At 43.6% G+C, this 18,175-nt stretch overlaps 2 protein-coding genes across 3 annotated transcripts; both read left to right on the forward strand.

The window, feature by feature from the left end:
* The first annotated feature begins 4,857 nt into the window (after positions 1-4,857).
* Positions 4,858-6,992, forward strand: LOC110185640 (uncharacterized). The gene is made up of 3 exons (XM_020954600.2): positions 4,858-6,154; positions 6,214-6,478; positions 6,551-6,992. The coding sequence occupies exons 2-3, from the start codon at positions 6,439-6,441 to the stop codon at positions 6,769-6,771; spliced, it is 261 nt and encodes an 86-aa protein (XP_020810259.2). The 5' UTR covers positions 4,858-6,154; positions 6,214-6,438; the 3' UTR covers positions 6,772-6,992.
* A 2,109-nt stretch (positions 6,993-9,101) lies between these two features.
* LOC110185818 (salivary endonuclease-like) lies at positions 9,102-17,241 on the forward strand. Of its 2 annotated transcripts, none has more exons than XM_086839940.1 (4): positions 9,102-9,826; positions 15,775-16,033; positions 16,094-16,492; positions 16,559-17,241. In XM_086839940.1, exons 2-4 carry the CDS (start codon positions 15,991-15,993, stop codon positions 17,161-17,163), a joined length of 1,047 nt encoding a protein of 348 aa, XP_086696066.1. In that variant the 5' UTR covers positions 9,102-9,826; positions 15,775-15,990; the 3' UTR covers positions 17,164-17,241. The 2 variants fall into 2 exon arrangements, with proteins under 2 accessions (XP_086696066.1, XP_086696067.1); XM_086839941.1 differs by having other exon boundaries at positions 15,871-16,033.
* The last annotated feature ends 934 nt before the right edge of the window (positions 17,242-18,175 follow it).

Consider the following 18,175-nt stretch of genomic DNA (forward strand, 5'->3'; position numbering starts at 1 on the left):
TTCAATTTATTATACTAAACGTCAATTTGGTATATCGGCAATCGACTTTGCGTTGGCAAACAGCAAACAGTAAGCAGCTAACCGAGAGTCCTTATTCCCTGCTTGCCAGCCCATCCGCCATATCGTGTATGCAAATGATACCGAGACCTACAGGATACACAAAAGGGTGCAGGGTATATTAGGCTAGTCGGCCAATTGAAAATTGTGTTAGGGTTGATATTAAAAAGTTGGATTTCCAAAAACTATTTAGTTGTTATTCAAGTTTCTTAAATAGAATTAAGTAGGCCTTGATCAAACTATACCTTTAAAAGCTACAAACTATTGTCCCAACTATTAAGTTGGTTAACTAAAATAGGGAATATATATACAAAAATAATTTCTTAAATGCCATATCTTAAATAATTTAGGAAAAGAAACTAACTACTACTTTTTTACTAAACTAACACACGGAAATCCCTGTCCACCAAAAATATTGTAATATTTGACATCTCGAACTTTGAAGTATCAAAAAAAATATTCCATTTAACGTTGAACATTAAATATTTTAATCGACTCTAACTTAATATTTGAAAAAGAATATAGATTAATTAATAATTAATTTAAAATACTCATTTATATCAAATCCCTCTTTGCATTACCTATTGAAAAGATATCTTTTTATCCATATTAGCTCTAATCCCTTACCCTGCTTTTCCTACTAATAAGTATCCCTTTTGTCGATACCTTACCCACTAGCATTCTAAATTATATGTACAGCCGATGTATGTCGGGTTTATACCAATGGCTTATCTGCTTGTTTACAGCACAACAATTTTTTCGCCTGTTTATATTGCAAACAAGGCAATGACGACGACGAAGACGGCGGCAAAAATTTCATTTGGCACTTGTTGAGCCCTGGCTTATGACATCGCACGCATATGGCATATGGGCCTGGCTCTTGGCCAATTAACGATTCGCCTTTATAAATTATTCAAGTGAAATTGAAACGCCACTTACACCGATTCAACGCCGGCTCGACAAATTAATTTCGGGCCATGTCATCCATACGTATTTATAGCTTGGCTAATGATACGTCACGCATACGACGGGGTGGCCGGGACAGGTTACTTATCCGCCCCGTGCATCTGGAGCGGCTGAAGGTCTCAATTAAACGAGACCAACGGTTCCGGGGCCACAATTAAACCTCATTAGGCATTGGACAGCAGTCAAGGAACTCTGGCATTGATTAGATGTCAACCGCTTGGTCGGACGGCAGCCACATCCATCCCTTTGCCAATGTGACTGGCCCAAAAGTTTTATTTAATGGGCAGGGAGGCAGGGAAATCATTAATTTATAAGTGCGACTGAAACTCAACCCTGCAAACTGCAATGCAAAACCAATGAAAAGTGGAAACTTTTGCAATTTGCCGAATGCATTTTTGTTACCCTCGCCTCGACACTGCGGCATTTTCGAACAATTGATCTCGATTCGCATCTTAATTCATTACTTAATAGAGTCGACGTCGCCTGCCAGGACTGTTGGCTTGGCGAGGGAGCAAAAGTTTGCTTTGGTTTCGGCTTTCGTTGATTACATTTGAGATGCATGGCCAATGCAAATGGAGGGGACCAAAGACCGAGACACTGGTATAACTTTGCATTGTGTCATTTGCATGCGGTTCTGTTGTATGCAAATTGCGAGTAATTGGTGTGAAACGTCTGCGTTGAACGTGACCCCTTCCCGGCAGATAGGAGTCGCTGAGCAAATATGCATTCATTATTTATAAGCAAAATATCATAAAACTCAACTCAGAAGAACAAGCAGCACAGCTATTGGGGGGTGGGGTTAGTGCCAACATTTTGTGTCACGTGTCCAGAATGAAATCCGTACCTCTCGGGGGTGTTTTTAGTTAGTTGTTCGTCAAGATGGATGTTTAGCGCCAGCTGAAACTACAAGGGAATCTCCGCTTGGGCCACGGGCCATGCCGAACTAATAAAGTACATAGTTTACGCATTAAGTCCTGGCATAATTTCCCAGTAAACGGTCGAGCATAAACCGCTGAGTGCCAACTGGCAAGAGGCAACTGAACTGTCGTTGTCCTAGGATTCGGTGGGACGCGACAGGCATCAGGACACGAAGGACGACTCCATACGAAGCTTGGGAAGAGAGCAAACTAAGAGAGAGAGAGAGCTTTTGAGTGTGTTCTAAAAATGCAAAAGAGAACCAGAACCATCCCTAAGACTCTCATTTACGATATTCAGGCTGCCAGAGGACTCCCCTCTGCTATGCTTCCTTATGCATGCATGTAAAATGTAAAACCGAAATTGTTATTTGTGCAGTCCGCTTGTTTAGAGTACATGCAACTACATTGGGCAACAGCGACAGTGGCAGCAAGGACAGACAGCAATGCCAAACACGATTGCGAATTGTTAAACAAGCCCCAGCAATTTCCATTTAACCAGCCAAGTTTCGCATTAACCGAACGCGCTTCAGCTAATTGACTAGACAGCGAGCCAAAACTGTTGTTGAAACTATTTTGTACCTATTTTTCCCTGCCGCTTCTTTGCTTTTCCAACCCCCCTCCACTACACCGATACACTTTTGCTCGTCTAATTAGCTGGGAAAACAGCAAAGGGGCGTGACCGGCGGGCATATAAATTACTCCATCAACTCAATAACTTTACACCTATCGAGGGTTTTCGTAATGGATTGCAATGCAAATTTGAGGTACGCTGCTGCTGCCAATTTTAAAATGATTTATGCACACACACACAACACACACACACACACACACAGGCACTCATCCTGTGCGGCCCACGCTGCGTATACGTATTATATTCGGGGCACCCAGCATCTGGCCGCCCAAGTTAATTAATGTGCGGTCAACATAGGTTTTTGAGGCTTCCAGCTGCTCCTGCTCCAAGTATTTATGCAGCCATGTGTGTTTTGCATTATTGTGGCTAACATGACTAAGATCCAAGGAGCCGGAAGTGTCTGTGGCCAGTGCATATCATTTAATAAGAATTTTAATGCAGACGCACAGCACAGAGAGTGCCTACATACCAGCAGGAAATTGAATTCCATCCCCATTGCATGATGAATTTATGTTGTGTGGTTAAATTAAATAAGACATTAAGTGCTGCATTATGCCCGGCTCCGTGCCCGAGTGCAGCTCCTTGTGGCTTGGCCCCCGGAATCTGTGGCTGAAAATCAAGCTAAGCCAAAATAACTGGCCAAGACAAATAATAAGCAGGCAAGAAACAACATTGCGTAAGGCAAGGCCATTCAATTTTAATTTGCATTCCATGGAGTCGAGCATGGGGCGCTTTCTTATCCCGGTCCCTCTCACGTCCGGCGCCAGGTAATTAACAATAACAACTACGACACTCTGGCGACAAAGCCGCCAACCCAAAAACATGACAGAACAACAGGCTCCCGCCAGCTTATTTGCCTGGCAATGGTCACCGGCTGTATTAGCAGCCCGACCCTGGTGGCTAATTAAAATGTATTGCTTTGTTGTTTTGCATACCCAATCCAGTGGGAGAATTAAGCTGGCGCGCTTTTAAAGGATCTCACACTCCACTGGAGAGTGGGCTAGACGTGGGTGGCATTCAGCATCAACGACACCAACGGCATCAACAGCATCATTATTCAAGGAGGCAGGCGTTAGAAAAAGTTCAGGGTGCACGCTAACGATCTGCCAATGTCGAGCTGGAGCCTGGAGCCTGGAGCCTGGTGATGGGGCTGAGGCTGATGCTGAAACTGATGCGAAATCGAGCCGAACTGAACCGAGTTGAACTAAGCTGCGACCATGCACCATTAACGATAACATCATCAAAGAAAATCCTTTACGACCATGTGTCACGACACAACGCACCCACTCGCACTCCCACTTGCCCTGCGAAGGACACATCCACGCAGGAAGAAGCGCAATAGAAGCCTACGCTTCCTGTCACAGGACAAAACGCACAGCAGCAAATTGGCAGCAACGACAGCAATTGCTACAAAAGGGGGACGACCATCACCATCAGCATCCCAGCCACCCAAGCATCCGAGTATTCTCGTATCCGAATATCCCAGCATCCCGATCCGAGCAAAAGCTCAACGGCACACACATCAAAAATAAACCATCAGGCCAAGGCTGGGGAAAAAACCGACAACAAAAAACGACGACATATCAACATTAGTCAATGTCGTGTAAGGGAGTACCCGTGTCTAGGCCACCCTATCTCCCAGTTACTTTTTTTTGCCCCCTCCTAACCCACTACTCCTGGTTAGTAAAGGGTATATTGCACTCGGGCCAAGGTAGCCAAAGGTATTAGCATCTTCAACCCATGAATGTTTAGTAGCCAACTCGTGTTCGGTATATCCTTGTCTTTCAGGGTATAAAAGGACACTGATGATTGTAGAACCTCTCTACCAGGTAACACCTAGTCGGAACGTTCTACTCAAAACATTCCCTTTTTGTTTTTATTTTGGGTTCGTTTCGGGCGGTGCAGCTAGCTGCTTTGAATAATTGAGCTTCGCTCTGCTTGTGGATTTTGTAAAGTATGAAAAATATGCGTGTCTTACTTAGAGCCGCGCCAGAGGCCTAATGAAGTGCTCAGGACCCGAAGGGCTGTCCCTACTCCTCTTGGGCCAATAATTAAAACGTGTCGGGCAATGCCTCTCCATTTACACAAACATTTACCTTTGGTGTCATTGTTTTTTTTCTGGTGTCTCCAATTCACTGCTCGAATATGGTCCGGAGCACTCACAATCGCATTCGAGCTGCATTCGCACGAGCTTGTCATTTATCAAAGGGGTCTGCTCTTGAATTTCAATGCAGCCCATACAATTTGCTATACTTTGCATAAAAGCAAATGCTCGCCACTCTCTTTGCGATCCGGGAGCTGTGTGCTTATGTGAGCTCTGTGCCGCCTTTTTGCTTAGTCGCGAATATTTCCATCCCGGCAGCGTTAGTGGCACGCACGCACCGCATTTCTCGATTGGCAGGCAATGGATTGAAAGGAGTCTGTGGAGCCTGTGGAGCTGTGCAGTGGCAATGCGGCAGTTGCTCCTCGATTTGCCGTTCCTTATATTGACTTGCACTTTGTGGCGCTTTGCGGTGTACCGTGGTGCATACGAAATGCCCGCAAGACAATACGCTAAAGGATGCGTCAGTGCCAGAGAGAATCACACAAAAGAAGAAAAAAGAAAATAGTCCAAAAATGGAAAACAATTTTCACTTGCGGTTTGTCTTTGAGTGCATTTCACGCCTCTCTTTGTAGTCCTTGGCAGAGCTATGTAGTAAGTAGGGTTAGATCAGGACAAAGGAAACCTTAAGCTGAGCAATAAATCTATTTTATGTCAGTCTTTGTTTACTCAAACTATAATTAATTTTGGAAAAGTACAAGTACTTTCAAGCATTTTCCAAGTAATTAATAAACCCCTTTGCAATCTCTTGTTAATTAAAGACCAATAACTTACTCCTAATATTTATTTGGTTTGTCACAATTACATATTACTCATTGAGTTTCCCCTGACACACATCAGATCCTTATTCAAACTTCTCTTCATTTTCTACAATGAGTTGCAATCGCTTATTAAGAAACCCCGCCCGGACAGGACAATGTAACATGTAACAGGTGATTTGACCTAGCCTAGAACATACGCACACAATAACACAAGAACTGATAACGATAAGTTTATCCCAAGATCTTTTGACATGAGCAAACAAATAAAGAAAGAAAAGCACGCAACAGCCAAAGGAGCATTGGGGGGAAAAAAAGAAAAAACGTGGAAAAATACAAAGTGCTGTCATTCATTGTGCTCTGCTATTTGCCAAGGCAGTTCCAGTGACATTCTCCTTGCCTCGTCGTCGTCCTCGTCCTCGTCCTTCCAATCCCGATTCCCCCGTTCGTTTGTTTTGCTTTCGATGTGCATATGTGTGCGTGTGTCCAAGGCTTTGTATCCTTAGGTCTGTGCGTGTGACGTTTTATCTCTGTCACTAAATTGACACTTTAGTTAATGGATTTTGTATGTGTGAGTGTGCTATTTGCGGCGCTTGCTTTTTATCAGTGCTCCTGCCTTTGCTTTTTTCCCACTGTTGCTCCTTAACATATCTGGCAGGAGCAGGAACAGGAGCCAGACCCACGGCAGGACACGCACTTGCCCGAAACGTTCCTCAACGCAAGTGTAAGTACTTTGAATAATAAGAATGCTCAGTTTGATGGATGCGCAACAAATCTCTTTAGATTTATCAGCGGAGCGATGACAACGCCGTGGATGGAAATGGAACGCCACCTCCACAGAGTCCTTTCAGCCCTAATTCCGACAACAATTGAGGGATTATTCACGTGCTTGTATCGCTCAATGCACACGATTTGTTCTGAGTTACGTGTCACTCAAAAAACACACGTAGTATCGAAACTGTATAAATATTCGCCAAATATATGTTTCTCTTTTTCGGATAAGTAAAAATGCGTCGTCGAATGGAGCCAGCCCTGCAATCAAGCCTGCGTAAGTTCGCTTAGTCCCCTTTCTATGCATAAGGAACCCATATCCTGATGCTGATGCTGTTGCTATCCTCAGGCAAGTCAAAATTGGATCCCAATGGAAAGTGTGGCGTTGCCGTGAAGCAGCAGCAGCAGCAGCAGCTGCAGAAGCATCCCAGTGAGCCACCTGTTGAGGCAAAGACGGCCAACAATCCCATCCAGTTCCTGGAGCGCAAGACCAATGACGAGCTCGTCGTGCACTGGACTCGCTCTGAAAGCAGCCAGTTTCCACCCATTAAATTGATGCCGCCTTGGTAGTTGTATTTTCTAATATTCAAGTGCTTCCAGAATCTTAAGGATATACAAATAAAAACGGATTAAATTTAGTTGTGAACTTCACATGGGACCGTTCATAACTTTATACAAAAACACCAGATGTCTTCATCCTTACAACTTTTGGAACATTTCCAAAGATATATATTTTATTTGAGATTTATTCACTGTTATCAACCGATTATAAAATGTTTCTGCATATTGAACTGATTCTCTTACTTCGAAACCAATTTCTAGAGATATGAAAATAACCGAATTACTTAAAATTCAATTTGAAAGAGGAATACAGTCAGTTATAGCTTTTGGCCGAGTTCCAGGCATGACGCGATTGGATACCTTGGCAACCAGCGGCTGGTAGCTTATTTTCAGAGGGAGAGAGCCGGCGACGAGTTTAAAAAATAAAATATTTAATGCCAAGGCTTATGGGCCGGATTCCGATTCACCCTGGCCTGCGTGCGATAAATACACATGTGTATATCTGTCACAGTGTGTCAAGTTTTAAATCGGCTTTCGGCTTTCGTCCCCGGGTAGCAGCTTCAATTTGACGCAATAATTTATATGTGATTTGGTCGCATTGCGGCGGCTTGTCAGAGGGCTCTGGTGGGCAGGGGATTTGTAAGTTCGGTTGACAAAATAAGCAAAATAATAAATTACGAAAGTTGCGGCACGCGCTCCCACCGGGATTTTGCTTAATCGAATATGCACACAGTGGGGCAGCGAGGCCCGGGGACCCGGCCTTTTCAATCACTTTTCCCTCACTCATCTGGTCCTGGACACATTAATTGGCCCAAGTAGTGCACGGCAAAGTTGAGGTGCTCTTCTAACAGCCATCTCTCTTGGCATTATATATATATAAATATGAGAGTATGTGCCGCATGCAGGTGTGCCCAGGTGTGCCCAGCCCAAAACTGGCCCAAAGCCGAAGTGGTAAACTTTCCAACGAATCTGCCAGCACATGCAGCTTGCAACTTTGAGCACCTGGGCACTGGACGTGGAACTTGGCCAAGGAAACTTTTCCCGTTCGGTTTTGCGGATCGCTTTAAAGCGTCGGTGTTTATGGGTGTCAGTGGCAGACCAGGCATCTACACTATAAAAGAAACTATGGGTTAATAATGTTAACTATAAAGCAACATACATTTCCAGAACACCCTTTCCTAAGCACTTACTTAAATTAGTATCTTCATAAGTTTAATAAGTTTGCAAGCTACTTAAACCTCTTCTTACAAAAGATAACCAATTTTCTCAAATTTAAATCTAAATTCATAGAACCATACATCGGTTTTCGCTCAGTGCTGATGCTGGGTCACCGGCTGCTCATTATGCCCGATGCCCGATGCCCGATTGCCGAGGGTATCGCGCTAAGTGGCTCTGCACTGGGAATGGAAACTAAATGAATGGCCGCTTGGAATGCCTTGAAGCCCAAAGGATTAAATGCCCGGTGCACACACAAAGGCGGCAGACTGCCACCGCATTGTGGCAACAACTCATTTATCATAAGCGAGCTTGGTGCAGTGGGGATCTACATAGATGGGGGCTGAGGGCTCACGACAAAAGTAACTGACAACTGCAGATGAAATGTTGAAAGCGCGAACTGAACACACAGCGCAACAATTAATTGTCTCCGCAATTCATTTGCCCTTTGCCAAGATGCCAGATGCTTGGTGGGAGGAGGGAGGGGTCAGGTGTGGGTCGCGGGTCGTGGGGTCGTGGGGTTGTGGGGTTTTGGGGTCTTGGGGTCGTGGGTGGATAGGAAGGACGCTTGGTCACGGGGCGCGGCAGGTTGCTCACCCGGCCGGCACGCAATAATCGCCCAGCATTTGCCCTTAATTAATGGTTGAGCGCAAAGTAATAAACGATATTTAAACAGAAATTGCTTTGTTTTTGCTGCTCTGCTTTTAGTAATTGAAAGCAGACCGAATTCATATTTTATGCGGCTGTCATAAAACTTTAACAACTATTTCGCCCCAAAAATAAATATGTTGAAAACGAGAAATGAAGCTAAATTCGGCACGCCGAAGTTTGTATACCCTTTGCAGATTGAAATTCAATCACTAGGAATTAATACAATAAAAATTATATATATTTATGTTAAAAAACAACAAAGTAATGTAATATTTCCAATGAGACAATGAGACCTTCCCTACGCTTCTCAAAAAACTAAATTGTGTTTGCCTCTCATTTACTCTCTCTCAAATATAATACTTTCTTCGCTTTCACTCTCTCTCAAAAAGTGCCCTCCTCTGCGATTCTCAACCGGTGTACTTAAGCACCGTAGCAAACGCAATTATTTTTGTTCTTCTTCTTGTTCAGTTTAAAGTTTTTAATTAAATTTGAGTTTAAATATGTTATATTTTTGATCAATTCTAAGGACTTATCACATTTGTTTACTAACTCAAATTCTCATTCTTCAAAAAATAAACAATAAGACCTTCCCTACGCTTCTCAAAAACCAAATTGTGTTTGCCCCTCTTTTACTCTCTCTCTTAAAAATAATACTTTCCTCGCATTCACTGTCTCTCAAAAAAGTGCCCTCCTCTGCGATTCTCAACCGGTGTACTTAAGCACCGTAGCAAACACAATTATTTTTGTTCTTCTTCTTGTTCAGTTTAAAGTTTTTAATTAAATTTGAGTTTAAATATGTTATATTTTTGATCAATTTTAAGGACTTATCACATTTGTTTACTAACTCAAATTCTCATTCTTCAAAAAATAACCAATAAGACCTTCCCTACGCTTCTCAAAAACCAAATTGTGTTTGCCTCTCATTTACTCTCTCTCAAATATAATACTTTCTTCGCTTTCACTCTCTCTCAAAAAGTGCCCTCCTCTGCGATTCTCAACCGGTGTACTTAAGCACCGTAGCAAACACAATTATTTTTGTTCTTCTTCTTGTTCAGTTTAAAGTTTTTAATTAAATTTGAGTTTAAATTAAACCTTTGCCTATTATAAAATCTGTGTTAAATCAAAGTTTTGTACGACAATTCCTACTAACAACATTCCGCAAAAATAGATGTTACTCCACCAAGCCTGCAAAGAGAGTGTAAGTACCAACAAAAACAACGACGGACATTTACAAATTTCAGTTCATCATAAAAAAAAATTCGATCACTAGGAATTAATACAATATAAATATATATATGTTTATTAGTATTTGAAGTTAGTAACTGATCATACATATGTATTGACTATAGATTCTTAGTGATCCTTGATATTTACTAATCATAGTTACTTAATGTTCATAGGAACTTACTGTTGACAGATGCTTACTGATCCTCTGCATTTTAATTGTAGAGTATAATAAAATGGCTTTATCTCAAATTTGGTCAAATTCTGTTGAAAACTGAAAATGTTAAAAATTTTTTTTGTAAAAATTTTCCGATCATTCCTATGACAGCTATATGATATAGTCGTCCGATCCGGCCCGTTCCGACATATATACGAGTGAGAGTATATAGAAGGCTAACTACAAAGTTTCATTCAGATAGCTTCAAAACTGAGAGACTAGTTTGCGTAGACACGGACAGACGGACAGACGGACAGAAGGACAGACGGACAGACGGACATGGCTAGATCGACTCGGCTGTTGATCCTTATCAAGAATATATATACTTTATAATGTTGGAGATGCCTCTTTCACTGCGTTGCAAACTTCTGACTGAAATTATAATACCCTGCAAGGGTATAAAAAAGCGTGGAAAACATTTTAATTAACTCAAAAGCTTGAGCATGCAATAAAGGCATTGGCCAATAATTACATTCCTTTAATTAAAAATATTTACTATCAAATTAGATACGGGCCAGATAAAAAAAACAATGGTCGTAGAAGGGTAGCACCACACTAGATTCAGGATGATAAATTATTTTAATGATGACAGACGACGACGAGGACCACGACTCCAGGACCTGTGTGCGTGTCCGGACAAAAGCCAACAAAAGCCGGGCCAAGGCTGGGTCACAGGTACCAAACATGTGAGGAAATCCATGGGTATGGTTCATAAATGAAAGGTAAGGCCTATTGGATAAGAATAAGAAAATGGGTAACTTTTTAGAAGATATAGTGAAATTATTTTGATTATGAGAACCATGCTTTGTATGCTATCTAAAATATTTACCCTTTAAAAAGTCTCAGTTCTGGTTTACTGATTATATATTTATACAGCTACTCAAGTAGGTAATAAGTATTGCAGTAGCAACAGATTTAAAATGTAGTTTTCTCCATTCAAACTTTTCGCTTTATGTGACTTGCTTGAATTGAGATGTTCATCCTTGATACTCTTAAAGATGACTCCTCCTTTCCCTTGAGTATCAGCTAAAAATCACCATCTCTTAGTCAGTTATCAATCAGTGAACCCATTTCTTAGTGCTGCTATAAATTCCGAGACTCTGGCCACAACATGACCCATCACTTTCACCGATCTAATTAATTTGTTGCAAAATAATTTATTAATTAGCATGTCAGTGTCAGAGATTTTTCGGGGCATGGCTTATCATTAAACAAAGAAAAAAGCCCCCACCAGAGGTGGAACGAGAGCTGGCCAAATAGGCAATTAATCTGGCTCAGCTGCGGACAGGTGTGCGCGAAAATCCCGCATAGGAAACCAACGAACATTGTGCACGGACAGGACCTGGCCAGGATCCGAGACTGGGTCCGGGAAAGCAAAAGAAAAGGAGAGGCGGCAGACAGGGCAGAGGACAGCCAGGCGGGAAATTGAACGGGCAATTATTTATTAATTTAACAGACACGCAATGCACATGGAGTTATCTCGATGCGACTCCTGACATCCGCTCTGATTGCGAGCAATTCGAATTTTTGCATGGCATTGCAGCCGCTCCAGTTGCAGCTGCTGCAGTTGCTGTTGCATTGCAGATTCAGATTCGAATGTCAGACGAGGATGCAGCCATTAACCATTTATGATGTGCATGTCGACATGGGAACAGCGGGCCTTGCAACGGCATCCCATTTTCCCAGATCCTGGCTCTCGTCTCGGCACTGATTCCCCACCGTGACCCGGACTGCTTTAATCCAACGACCTGGCTTGAGATGGCTGGAGTTGGAGACATTTAATCAATTGTCTGATAAGTCGGAAATAATTGACGAGCTCTCTCAGCAAGTCAGCAAGCAAAGCTTTATTTAACAATGATTTTTGATTTAAACAAAAAAGAGGGTTTCTTCATTGCATATTCAACTAGAGGAAATAGAGGCACATATTACGAATTTAATCCGAGGTTTTTGAGGTCTAGGCTTTTGGCTTTGGTTTTTCTTTTCATACCGCCGGAGGAGCTTGGCATTTTGGCTAGGTTTTAGCAAATTGCAGGGAGGCCAAAAACCTAAGCCCAAACCCAAACCCAAACCGTATACGAAATGAAAACTAAAACGTCGCATTCGCACTCACATCTGCAGAGCTGCATTCGAGTCTGGGTCAGCAGCAGTTCGAGAGTGAGTGTGTGAGTTGGCTTTCAAAGTTTCTGGCAAGTGAAAATGAAAGCCCTTCGGATGGCTGTGTGTGTGCAGCGGAAATGGGTAAATAGTACAAAGAGGAAATGTACAAATAAATATTTGCAAATGAAAATGAACAAGGAAATGGAAGCGCCATGTGGCACCGACAAGCGCTAAAACGTTATATATATATGGGTAAGTGTCCGAAATGATAATAAATGCGGCTGTTTTTGGCCAACACAACAATTTGCGGCAACCCTGATCCCAAAATACCTCAACGGAAAATTCTTTGCAGCCAAAAAATTGGTGCATTGTTCTAGCAAAGCAACTTGGCCGGGTATTGTTTGTATTCTTTAAATGGTTTTATGTAGGTCCTCTGAAACTTTAGAGGAATATTTAAGAAATACTTTCGAAGATTGTATACTTAGTTAAATTCAATGATATATTAATAATCATTTTTACCTGTATTTCTAGAAAAGTACTCATTTAAACTCAAGAATTATGAAAGCAACTTAAAATGTGTCTGAAATTTACCCCCTAAAGTCATCAAAATAACACATTTGCCCCAGAACAAGTCTCTTTTCCTGCACCCAAATCAAGAATTCAAATTTATAATGCCCAAATTTAAGACCATAGATTATCGCCAGTGAATCAAATTAATTCGACTGCAGCAAATTCTAGATACAAAAAAAGGAGCAGAATTTATAAAAGCAAAAATGCTAACCAAGTGAATTATTTTCGAATCATTCTAGGCAAAAGCAATTTGCATCTCAATTGGTGCTCAAAAATTTGTGAGGGGGGTTTTGAGGGATGGGAATCAGGGATGGGCACCAAAAAAAGAGGAAAAAAAGAATGCTGCCACAAAGCGGCAATCAGTAACAGTTATAGCGGAAAATAGCTATAATATGTAGGGAGCTGATATGAATATCTAACCCAAAGCAGGCAGAAAATTGCAAAAGTGCCTAAAAAGAAGTGGGGTGGAGTGGGGGACACCAGCAAGGCAGCTGCACACATGACTGAAATTAAAATAGCAACAGCGACTGAGGAGCGGCAAAGGGCGGCCCGGCAACCACACAAAAGCAATTTCGATCAGGCACAAAGATAAGGAGCGGATTCGAGCAGAGAGGAGAGCCAACGCAGCACATCAGTTACAAAAATGTAGGCTAAAATCTGCACCCCCCCCCCAAGAACCCGACCCAAAGACACCCCAGAAACCATCCAAACCCTCACCCACACCTCAACAAAGGCGCCGTGAAAGCAAAGCAGATAAAGACGAGCCCAAAAAAAACGAACAACAAAAAAGGACTAAAGCACACAAGGATGCGCTGGAGGATTCAGTTTGGCAAGAGGGCCGTGGTTTAGGCCTCATTTTGCGGCTGCTGTAGGTGCGCTAAAATTATGCAAATCATCGTAATACTTTCCCGACGAAAGCAAAGCGGAAGGAAATTGTGTAAAAGCGGCAAGCAGCGTGGGGCAAGCGGCAAGCGGCAAGAACAGCAGCAGCAGCAGCAGCCTCTGTCTGTCTGCTGGTGGCAGCCTTTTTTGGCAGGCTACAAAGCAAATAATTGCCCCAGAAATTGAGGGCATGCAAACCGTAATGTAATGGAGCCGTTTCGTTTCACTTTGAACGTCGCCACGTCGCATGTGTAGTCCTAATGATGATATTTCCAAAAAAAAATAAAGAAAAAGCGGGAACCGAATCAAATAAAGCGCCCGCCGGCGTGGAAGACAGTAAAATGAAGTGAAATACTTGGCAAGTGTTTGCTCAAGCGGCACCAGTCAATGGAGCCGGCTTAAAGACTCTCTCTCGTAGAAGAGTTTAAGCTGGCGGGCACTGGAGCATAAAGTGCACATACACCAGCTCTCCTCAGGTTTCATTGCATCCGCTTCCTGTGGCTTTTTTTGGGAGGGGTTGGCGAGGGGGAAAATTTAATAAACGTCAAGCTGAGAGGCAAAGAGCGACGGACCAAGCATTGCACCTGCCGTTGACCGCAATCGGGAATGTGTTAGTGAAAAGGTGGAGCTCCTAAATGCAAGCTTGCCCCACATACTCAAACACACACTCTCGTACACCACCACGTATACGTATTGTCCACATGTGGCTGCTGTGGCAATATAGCGTATACGACCCATCAGACGAGAAAGAGAGTGGAATTTTAAATGGCCTGCTTGGCTGGGAAGACAGGCCTGATCCCAGATATCAGGAAACTTCATAAGTCTCTGTTCCTACCCCCCCTCGCTAAGACCCATCCCTGATTTATGTTCTTTAACTTCCTTAAGTTGCCATCGCTCATATGTCTTTGTGGCCTTATAATTGCACTTCCAAACATGGACCATTTATAAATCTTAGGCTCGCCGAAACTTTTCCCATTTCCTCGATAATTTCGCGCAACATTAACAGGCTTATTAATCGTGGCCCGCACGCATCCAGAAAACATCAGGCACGTCTCCCTCAATCCCCAATCCTGAAATTGTCAAAGTGTTGGCCGCACACACACATTTCACGCACAACCACAGCGATGCGGATGATGCGGGACGGCTTAGGAATTTTATTGGTCCCCCGGCTGTGGAGTACCTTTTTTGAATAGCGCGACACAATTACTTAATAATTTAGTGGGTGTCGAGTGGGCTGTTATAAATATTTATAAACGGAGAAGAGATGGGCGATGGGCGATGGGCGGGACACTCAAGTGGGCCGTCGATGGCAGCCCTAGATCTGGTGCTAAGAGCTACTCCAGCTATGCCAGCTAACCGGGCTCTCTGGCTCAATTGCGCGTAAAAGTCAAATGTCTCTGCCTTTCGGAAAGCTTCCTTTCCAAAGGATACCCCCGTATCGTATATACATGCAAAAGTTGGCACGTCTCGGCTACAGCACTAAGTCGGCGTTATATATGCGCATGTATTAGTTTTGCCGCCGCCATTCAACCATTCTGCATGCCGCACAAAACGGAAAAGCTTACAGTCGTTAAGGGATTTAGCAGGAACATATAAATTTATGAAATATTCGACAAGAGCACAACGGCATCCAGGATGTCGATGTGGATGTGGATGCCATTGCTATTGCACCTTTCCGCAACAAAAAAAACAAGCCTGAAAAGTCATCCATGTGGCCAGGTATTTTGTTGTGGCGCTCAAATGGGCCACAAATACAATCTGCAGCCACAGCATGACTTGTTGTTGGTCAGTGGACACACGGACGTGGAACGAAATCAATGCTAAACCAAACCGAACTAATGTTATTTGGGGAACAAACATCAATAATGAAATCATGGGGGGCGCTGGGCAAATGGAAAGTGATTCGGTTCGGCTCCTGGCCCTCGGCTCTGGTGGTGGTCAGGTTGTTGTTGTGGCATCGGGCCAATAACTAATTTCATTTACTCAGGCCAGGCACATTTCCAATAGCATATGCACAGAAAGGTTGACATTATCCACATGATGGCCACCATGACCGCCTGTTGTGCATTACCTGGGCTCAATCTGCAAATAATTAAGCCAACAGCTGGATCTGGTTACATTTAAGGCTTCATATTCAGCTGTAATTTTTTCCATAGGTATTTCTAGGATAAAAAGCACGTGCAGGGCACTGAGAAATATGAGTCTACTTTTATCATATTTTTGGGTCACAATAAAAAAATTCAACAACGAAGTGCAATTATCGAGGAACAGTTGTGCACACACCTCAAAATAAAAGCCAACAGCTTTAACCCAATCCCGAGTAGTATAAATAGATCTGCAGCAGATCGGCTGTCAAGCTGGAATATACGGATATGTGGAGACATCTGCTGCCCATTCTGGCACTCTGTGCTATGGGTAAGATATTTAATATAATTAATTAATAAAAGCAATCCTTAAGTGCCTCCTTCGCTTCAGCCCAGGCCCAGTGCCGGTTCACCAGAGCCGAGGTCGAGAGAACCACTCGCATCTTCATGGTGCGTCTTCCTAATCGGCAGCTCTCGTTGAAGCGAACGGCAAGCTCACCTGTCGGCGAGGTCCTTCAGATGTGGTGCAATCCCCAGGACATACGGGCAGCCACTTGCCAGCGGGCACAGGGTAACAGAGTGTCATTCCGTCCCCCGCTACCCATGACTTGTCAAAGGGCACCGGCGGCCTTGACCACACCGGTTCCGGATCGCAGCTGCCCGGCCACCATGTACCGGGTGGGCTATAATGTGGGTAACAACCAGTTCCTGGAGCTCTATCGCGCCTGCTTTGACCGTAGAGCAGTTCGTGCAATCTTCGTGGATCATCGGGTGTACGCCAAGACTTTCTGTAAGATACAGATACTCTTTAGCAGATATTTAAATGTAACTAAACTCCTCCTGTTCCTCTTATTAGTTGCCCAGCGACCTTGTGTGCAGTTCAGCTCGGATGGAGTGATCAGTCCAGCCGATGAGGGGAGTTACACAACCCGGAACATCTATGCTACCTTCCGACGACTCTTTGGCAACCGTCAGACCTATATAGCCAACAACCAGGATGTGGTGATCAATCGTGGACATCTGGCCGCCTCGGCTGACTTCTTGTTTGGGGATCAGATGTGCTCCACCTTCAAGTATGTGAATGCTGTGCCGCAATTCAAGGCCATCAACGATGGCAACTGGGAGGCCATTGAGCGCTGGGTTCGCAGCTCGGTGACCGGCAATCAGTTCGTAAATGTGCGCACTGGAGCACGAGGTGTCCTTTCACTGCCCTCGTCCAGTGGACCCAAGAATGTCTTCCTTAGTGGAAACAGGAACCCGGTGCCTCTCTGGATGTACAAAATAGTTCGCGATGCTAACAACAGACCCATAGTGGCCTTCCTAACGCTCAACAACATCTATGCCCGTCAACGTCCGGCGGCACCGAATTTCTGCCAGGCCGTCAATTGTCCCATCAATTTGCCCAATAATGCCCGATCTGGCTTCACCTTCTGTTGCAATCCTGCCACTTTCAGACCCTAAACGATTGTGTTTCCTAATTAGGAATTTAATATATACATATACTGTCCATTAAGCAAATTAAAACGAAATGAAATATATACTTTTATGTTTTTAATGCCGCGAATCAATTTTCATAAATCGTAAATGTTTTGCGTGGCAGTTTAAAACGCATCTAAACTCTTCCACTCGGAATGGACTCCCGCCTCTCGTTTTAATGGTCATTCGGTGGCTCCTCATAAATTGCCACAGCCCTCTTGCTTTTGGCCCATTTAAATTCAAGCTGCGATTGTGGAGGCGAAACGCTTTTCAATGCGTTCAATGCTGTGAGTGGAGTGCAATAAAGGCGATGGCTTCCTTTGCTTGGATGTGTGTATGTGAGTGTTTGTGTGCTTGCGCCTAAAAGTAGACATTAAATAAATTATTCAGCATGGTGTGGAATGGGCGGAATTGTTGCTTTTAAATACGCCCGCCTGCGAAATTGTTTTGTGCGTGCCGAGTGGAGGAGGAGTAGGTGGCTCCGGAGCCCGGAGTACGGACACTGGGAGCTCATAAAAGTGTGGAATAAATTTAGCCAGCCGGACATGCGTTGAACTGGGCTCTCATAAAACCTAACAGTTGTAATTGTGCTGTAAACACGCAACTCAATGGCATTGTAAATGGGCCGAGGCACTTGCAGCACTGGCTGGCATTATCCCTCGATGTCTATGAATCCATCGACGGTAGAGCCACCCGCTCACCCACTCACACGCCCTGCCTGCAGTGCGGCACAATTTAATTTATGCCCCGCTTTTGTGGTCGTCGGCTTGTTGATTTTGCCTGCCTTTTTTGCCCCTTTTATTTTTATTGACCATTACAATTCTACACGAGCAGCAGCAGCAGCAGCAGCCGCACGATTTGAGTCGCAAATTTTATACGCCATAATTTGGTTCGCCTCTGTGAGCATGCATTAAAAGTGCCCAAATAGCGCCAAATTGCTCGTAAGCGGCGGAAATTGCGTTACGCCCCGGTTCTGCCCCCGGCGGGAACCCCATCA

This window comes from Drosophila serrata, unplaced genomic scaffold (genome assembly GCF_035046125.1).
Source record: "Drosophila serrata isolate PLE 108 unplaced genomic scaffold, ASM3504612v1 contig_382, whole genome shotgun sequence".
NCBI classification, from domain to species: Eukaryota; Metazoa; Arthropoda; class Insecta; order Diptera; family Drosophilidae; genus Drosophila; species Drosophila serrata.

Coding starts and splice junctions, on each gene's coding strand:
- LOC110185640 (XM_020954600.2), top strand. CDS start 6,439: ATGCGTCGTCGAATGGAGCCAGCCCTGCAATCAAGCCTGC. Junction 6,479..6,550: donor AGCCCTGCAATCAAGCCTGC/GTAAGTTCGCTT, acceptor TGCTATCCTCAG/GCAAGTCAAAATTGGATCCC.
- LOC110185818 (XM_086839940.1), top strand. CDS start 15,991: ATGTGGAGACATCTGCTGCCCATTCTGGCACTCTGTGCTATGG. Junction 16,034..16,093: donor TCTGGCACTCTGTGCTATGG/GTAAGATATTTA, acceptor CCTTCGCTTCAG/CCCAGGCCCAGTGCCGGTTC. Junction 16,493..16,558: donor GGTGTACGCCAAGACTTTCT/GTAAGATACAGA, acceptor TCCTCTTATTAG/TTGCCCAGCGACCTTGTGTG.